We start from the raw sequence: 7,578 nt of genomic DNA on the forward strand, positions 1-7,578 counted from the left end.
TATAGCTAGATGTAATACCCTAATTGGTCATACCAATTTCTCATACCTCCCAAACCCATGTTTTTGTCTAAAAATTACCTGACAATTGATCTCAAGCAATTAATGGTACTACTTTTTTCCTTGTATACCTCAATTCCAAGCTAGGTGTACTTCTACAGGCCCATTGACCCATTTGGTCATCTATTTTGTGGACATTAATATGCTTTTTCTTCTTTTTTACAAGATTAAATTTGAGGGTTAGAAGTGATTATTGAACCTGATTTCTAATACTACAATTCCTTGATATGTGCAGTTTATGGAGATCCCTTGAATGCGACTATGATGATCCCAGAAGTTGGTAAGGATCCTTTCTATATAAGTTAGTTTCTTAATTACAAATCACTTAAAATACAGCCAAGCGATCTGATAAATCATCACAAAAGTTCAAGGTACTTTAAAATTGATATTTAATACTTCATATTGGTGATATCACACGTATTCTGAGCATCAAAATTTTCGTATTCTCTCAGGATTGCCAGTAAATAAGAAAAACGAGAAGGGCATTTCAAATTTTGTATTGATTGTGGGACTTGCTGGGGCTGGATTATTTCTGAGCATTGCACTTGTCGGTGGATTCATTCTTAAAGGCCGCTTGAAATGGAGACGGAAAAATTCCATGAAATATTTGAGGAGGAGGTTTAAGCCCAAAAACGTTGTCTATAGCAATAGCCACAGTGATTTACAGCTCTCGCTTTCCAAAGGTAAATTGCTTATTTGTGCATTTTATATATCACTTATTACTTGCTTATCTTGGAGTATCTGATACCGTGTTCTTCTTCCACTTATTCATCTCTAATGAATAGCATTCAGTATTCTCTTGGCCCAACAAATGGCTTTAAATTTTAAAAGGAGATCTTATTTTGTAAACAGAGACAAACAATGTGATAGATCCAGAGAAAATGATATGCTTCAAGTTTGATGAAGTGGTGATGGGAACTTCAAAGTTTTCGGAGAGTAATTTTGTAGCCAATAGCTGGTATGGTTCTAGCTACACTGCCTGCTTAAGAAACGAGGTAAATTTTCTTTGCGTAAAGGTTTTTGGACGAATAAATTATAATGGAAACATAATTCCATGTTTAAGATGGCTTTCTGCGCTGTGTATAGCAATTTGATGTAAAGAAAATACGATTGGCACCGAGTAAGTTAACTCCAGAGTTCTTGAAGGAAGTGAAGACACTGCGCAAACTGCATCATACCAATCTGGTAAAGCATTGAGAGGAATTAAATCATTTGTCTAGAAAACATTTAGTCTTAGCTCTACGAAATAGCGGGGATTTGATATACTTCATTGGTATGCTCTGTCAAGTTGTGGGTAAACCATTTTCAATCTTTTTTAACTTCTATTCATAGAGTATTTCAGCTCTCATTTTATCTATTCTAAGCTACAGAAGCTTTTTATTGACAGCAAAATTATTTTTGTATTTCAATAGGCTTCATTGATAGGCTATGCTTCAAACGAAGATGAGCTTCTTTTGGTTTATGAATCTTCTAAATGTGGACCTTTGAGTAGCCGCCTTCATGATCCTGCTTCCAAAGGTAACATCTTTGTTCTCAACCAATTCATATTTTCTTGACAGGCTCGTTTGGTTGCTGGCATAGGAATTGAAAATTAGAATAGAAAAATGGAATGGGAATGGAATTAAATTTTATTTTTTTTAATAAAAAACCAAATTGAGAATAGGAATGGATATCCTAGTTCCAACTTTTTTTTGGCATAGACATATGTTCATTTTAGCGGCAAAATTGGAATATGTCTTCCTATTCCCAATTCTGATTGAGCATACCAAACAGCAAATATAAAACATATTCTAATTTTCTCTTCTTATTCCAGCAACCAAGCGTTAGCAAAATAAAGGATTCCAATGAAGTATATGAAAGAAAAGTATATCATTTGTTCTTCAAAACATAAAATAGCCAGTACATCATGATTTATCTTCTATATAACTGGTTGAAGATAGTTTGGTTACTGTTAAGGATTATCAAAGTGCAAGTTAAGAGCTATCAGATTTTCACAATCCATCAATGTTGTGATTTGCTATTTGGATTTGATTGTGTGACCAATTTTTTTACATCAACGTTTCGGATCACACTCCGTGATCCTTCTCTTCTATTGTATGCATCCTAATGATGGATCATGGAGTGTGATCCGAAACGTTGATGTAAAAATTGGTCACACAATCAAATCCAGATAGCAAATCACAACAAAGTGCAAGTTCCTACATTGAATATTCATGCTGCCAATGGATATTCAGCTAGCTTAAAACCCACTGTTTAACCAGTTCTTATAAGAGTGTTAAAAGTCTATTTTAAAGTCCTCATAATAAAGATTCATGCCTCTTTACTACTTCTTGTGCATGAGTTAACAGACAAGTGGCTGTAAGTCCCCTGTTAAATCTTCATGGTATACAATTGTTATTTGGCTATGTTTCATATCACTTGTTTTATGGCTTACTGAAGTTTAAGGGTGGTGTCTATTAAAGTAATTTGGATGCACATTTCAACGTATTTATTAATTAATTGGAAATCTAAATAATGTAAATTTCTGAGTTTTAATTAATGAATTTGGTCAATTGTAAATTCTTTCAAGATTCTTTACTACTGCTGTTTCTTGACATTCAGTTGAAGTTTTAATATTTTGGAACTAAAATTTCACAGAATTCTTACTTAAAGATACCCTTATAGGGATTTATCTTGTTTATTTTCACTTTTTCAATATTTCTTTCTTAGATCTGTTGATTACTGGCATTGATCATTCTTCTGAAATAACCTTGTCCTCAGGCTTGACACCCATGACCTGGAATGAAAGATTACAAATTGCAATAGATATTGCAAGGGGTCTAGAATATATACATGATGATACTCAATTGAGTTATGTTCATTGTGATATCAACAGTACTAGTATGCTTCTTGAGGATGATGTACAGGGAAAGGTACAATCCAAAACTGTTTTTCTTTTCTTTTATCATGAATATGCATTTATTTTTTAATGAACTGTTCTACTTGTTGCCATGACTACATGATTTGTAGGTTGGAGAATTTGGATTATCAAAGCTTTTGGAAATAACAGGAAGTGGGTGTAAAGTGACAAATGATATAACAAAGCTTGCATTTATGGCTCCTGAGTATGTCTCATCTTTCTCTCTGTAAGCAACAGTGGAATTTGTGTCATTAAATATATAAGTATCATACAAATGGTCTTGACGTCTAAATTATAATTGATTGGCAAACATTACCAATAGTCCCACAAATTCTTGGGACATTAACTCAATGAGTTCATAATCCAGAACATCTTTCAGACCACCCCTTGACATAGAGTAACCATTGCCCTCACAAACTCTGGGTCTGTAAGTAACAACTGCTTTTGCCAGTTTTACCCTCACTAGGAAATCTAAAGCTTTGATTGTTAGGAGCACAATTAATAACAATGTCCTCCTTTTATAATATCAAGTGTTTGCCTTGGGCCTAGTTCAGTTTTATTGGTTAGAGTTTTTTTAATAGATATGAAGTCATGAGGTCTAGTCTCCCTCCGGCCCATGCAGTACTGGCGGGTGTGTCGCAGCAGTATTATCGATCATGTTAAAAAGTTTAACCAACATACTTACCTGATTTCTATTGTCTATTAAAAAGAAATTATTTCCCTTACTCTTTTCTATCATGGAGATAACATATACAGAGGACATTCTTGTAATTGATAGTGTTATTGAAGCACAAAATGTCAGTTGATGGGCCTTAGGCTAAGACCCCTTTATCTTCTAATTGAGTACTCACTTTACATGTCAATTTCCCTCTACTAATGTGACATTCGTCATATAAAGGTAGATAGTTGATGCAGGGCTTTCATAGTTTCACTCATAGCTACTCATAACTATTCTGAGCTAACAGCAAAGTTGGGGTACTTTAGTCATTTGAATGGAATTGTTTTTTGTTCTTGTGTAATGTTTAAAAGTTCACAATATTTGTACAATATGTCATCCCAGTCAACTAGATTGCATGTTTTTGGTTTTGTTTGCTTAATTTCATGTATCTGAGCCTTCTTTTAACAGTTGTAACTCTTAAGCAATTCTATCACCTATTGTTGCCTGATGATCTAAATGATCATTCCACATAACGCCCTCTCTTAACTGGAACAGGTTCTTAAATGAAGGAAGATCCACAGTCAAAAGTGATGTATATTCCTTTGGGGTGGTTCTGTTTGAACTTCTTACAGGCCAGAAAGCCACTGCAGACGCCCAAAATGAAAGTGGTCAAGAATCACCTCTAAATCCAGCTGCATCTCCAGTGGTAAGAGTTAAAGCTAGAAATATTTAGCTTTAGTGTTTCAAGCAATCTCACTTAACATTCTGTTTCAACTTTTCCATAGTAGTGTGTTTTTGGATGAGAGGAATTTGTGAGATTTTTACATGCTCTAAACTACAGTTTTTTGTATAATATAATAATAATAATGAATGCTAGACTTTGAGAACACTTAAGAAGACTCCAAGGCCATTGAAGATTAACCAAATAAGAAATTGGGTAGATCCAAATCTATTCACTTCTTATCCAGAAAGCATCTTCTGCAAGGTATGCAAGATTTCCTTTAATCTTGCTTGTAGGGTACTATGATAATAGTTCATGCACATAATATTGATGACTAAACTTATATATGTTATATATGCTGATATTATTGCAGACTGCTGAGGTTGCACAGAGATGTTTAGATGAAAATCCTTTGAGGAGGCCAAAGATGAGAGATATAGTATACACTTTATCCCGTATTTTGTTGGAATCCATTGAATGGGATGGTGCTCTTGCTGGAGGAAGTCAGGTCTTTAGTGGTCTCAGACATGGGAGATGAAGATTAAATTCCTTCCAAGGAAAATGTAAAATATGTTTAATAGGAACCATTCTGTTATGATTATGTCATAAATGTGTCATTGTTATGTAATCTGGTTTCTATCTTCAATACTCGTAGAACTAGAATATAAAATTTATATTTTTCCTCTACGGGAACTGAAGAATAGACAGATGGGGCAAGCATAAAAATAGCCAGAGCATCAATAAACCGAGTTTTTCTTAAGGGACAAACAGATAATACAAATATACAGTGAGTGCACCAGTAAACTGATTTTAATAGACTCTTGTGATTGACTTACAAACAGAAAATACAAATATATGGACAGGGCATCAATAAACTTATCTCTTGGATTCCTGTGCTTGAGAAGCGAATAGTACTTGTACATATGTAATAATAGATATTTTTGGTTCAGGATAATAATAAGCATATGTCTACTTAAATATTTGGAATGTTCTGATTGTTGGTATACTTGTTACCATGATCTCACAGAGTTTATTAGTCCCCGCCAAGGCCGGCGCTATTTATTTTTTAAAAATATATTTATTATTATAATAATTTTTAATTTTATCAATATAACTTGTAGTACAAAGATTTCTCTCGATGTTTTTAAGCTGCTTCTTAACATGCAACCTTTGATCAATTCATTCAAGTTTGTATAGTTTTTGGTCAGTTTTCATCATCAATTTGGAAGAAATCTTTATTAATCATCATCTTTATTAGTTGATGTCAATTTTGGTATCGTTTAAAATTCTGGCTATCACTTGGAAAAGTATCTTTCAAATACTAAATATACCAATAATCTAACATTGTTGTAATTTTACCATCATAGTACTTCACATTTTTTATAAATGCATATACTAACTAATATCAATTTTTACTGATGGTTTATTAGTTTTGGAAGGAATTTTGGAGGTATCAACCTTCTTCAAAAGAGACCTACAAGACTCAATCATCTTCACACAAAGTGAGATTCGCCAATCACCATGTTCAATATAAACATGATCCATTAGTTTTTTCAGACATACAAATATCATTCTAAATAATACATTAATTCTAACAATTATGCAATCAAAACTAATACATTCTACTTATATTATATGATGAAAACAACTAATGCTAACATTTTTGCAATCAAAATTAATGCATCAACCATATACTCTACTCATATAATGGATAAGCAATTATGGACTACTTTTTCTAATTCTACCAATATTGCAATCAAAATCAATACTTCAATCATGAACTCTAAATAGACTGAAAACAACCATGTGCTACTTTTTGCTTTTTCAACTCAATATACCTCCAAACTAAAAGAAAGCATAGAAACTAAGAAATTATAACGCATACTATATTGTTGGGGAAAAAATAGTACTAATTCAACCAAATATTTGTATAGTTGACACATTATAGATATAGATTATTCATAGTATAAGACACATTTTCCTAAGAATTGGTTTCATATCTATTTGGCCCATTATTGTCAACTTATGGTATGATCCTTGTGACATCTATGTTTCCTCTATCACTCACACACAAATAAACATACATGTGTACACATTTACCTTAATATAAAGGTTAATCTTTGCTAAGAATAGATTCCAATAATGTCGTGATATATATGCCCTTTATGGTTACTTGTTAATGTTCCAACGATGTAATCAATTACTAGAATCCTTTAGATATCTTAATATCAATTCATGAGATATTTGACCATAGTTTAAATAGATAATATATAATAACAAATGAACCTATTCAATATTGCTTACTTATAATACAACAAATTATGAGAAGAACTAATTGCATATCTACTACTTGAGCACATGTTATTCTAGCTAGATTACATTCACAATGTCTATCTTTATCTATGATAGTTGAAATAATCTTTTAGAATCATATGCATGAAGTCTAATCAAAATTGTTTATATTCAAATGGTGGAAAACTAATCTAAGGTTTCATAAAATATATGCATCATAAGATAATTACTTAAATCTCCTGCAATATGTGATATAGGCCCTTCCCATAAACAAAAGCATGGTTCAAGCTGCCCTAGCATATTTTCTTAAGGAATTTGATGCTCTTTCTCGCCAATTACTTTGGAGCGACAATTTGCAAAATACTAAATGGAGCCTCATCAATTGGGATACCATTTGCTGGCCAAAAAATGAAGGATGCCTCAGCCTTCGTTCTGCTATCTTGTGCAATCAAGCTCTTGTTGCCAAGCTCTATTGGCGCGTTCTAGTCAGTCTTAGCTTTGGGCCTGTATCTTGTCACACAAGTATTTACCTGGCGTTGAACCTTTAGATGTTTCTAGGTTTCCTCTTGAGGGAAGAGGCTCTATGGTGTGAAATACCCTCAAGATTGGTGCTCACTTGGTGAAGAGAAGTCTATTTTGGATTTTTAATAGTGGCACTGAGGCTTTGTTTTGGAGTGATTCTTGGAAGAATTCTTTTGATTAATTGTTGGGTGGTTCTCTGGGGATCAATTGGAGCTTTCTCAGATCTTGGTTTCTAGGGAGTGCAACTCTCTAGAGGAACCTAATGTTTTGGCTTGGGGAGGTGCTTCTTTTGGCAAGTATTATGTTTCTTTAGGGTACCTTGCGCTGACTAAGCAACTGTTTGGCAAGGTGGAGGTCTCTTGTTGGAAGAAAGCTTGGAATAGCTTTTCTTGGTGTGTAACTTTTTCCTTTGGATTCTGGTTTACAATT

General features: G+C 33.3%; 1 protein-coding gene across 1 annotated transcript; it reads left to right on the forward strand.

Annotated features, from left to right (window-relative positions):
- Positions 1-203: 203 nt before the first annotated feature.
- On the forward strand, positions 204-5,225 carry LOC149555878 (lysM domain receptor-like kinase 3). The gene is made up of 10 exons (XM_089833699.1): positions 204-337; positions 510-740; positions 910-1,052; positions 1,144-1,242; positions 1,470-1,575; positions 2,818-2,969; positions 3,067-3,161; positions 4,170-4,320; positions 4,492-4,599; positions 4,709-5,225. The coding sequence occupies exons 1-10, from the start codon at positions 319-321 to the stop codon at positions 4,871-4,873; spliced, it is 1,269 nt and encodes a 422-aa protein (XP_089689825.1). The 5' UTR covers positions 204-318; the 3' UTR covers positions 4,874-5,225.
- Positions 5,226-7,578: the final 2,353 nt, after the last annotated feature.

Source organism: Cupressus sempervirens, chromosome 5 (assembly GCF_028749045.1).
Source record: "Cupressus sempervirens isolate cs-2001-9-10 chromosome 5, ASM2874904v1, whole genome shotgun sequence".
NCBI lineage: Eukaryota > Viridiplantae > Streptophyta > Pinopsida > Cupressales > Cupressaceae > Cupressus > Cupressus sempervirens.

What these genes read in the sequence shown, in the direction of transcription:
- LOC149555878 (XM_089833699.1), top strand. An exon ending in AACTGCATCATACCAATCTG is followed by an intron (nt 1,243 to 1,469) that starts GTAAAGCATTGA and finishes GTATTTCAATAG; the next exon opens with GCTTCATTGATAGGCTATGC. An exon ending in ATCCAGCTGCATCTCCAGTG is followed by an intron (nt 4,321 to 4,491) that starts GTAAGAGTTAAA and finishes AATGAATGCTAG; the next exon opens with ACTTTGAGAACACTTAAGAA.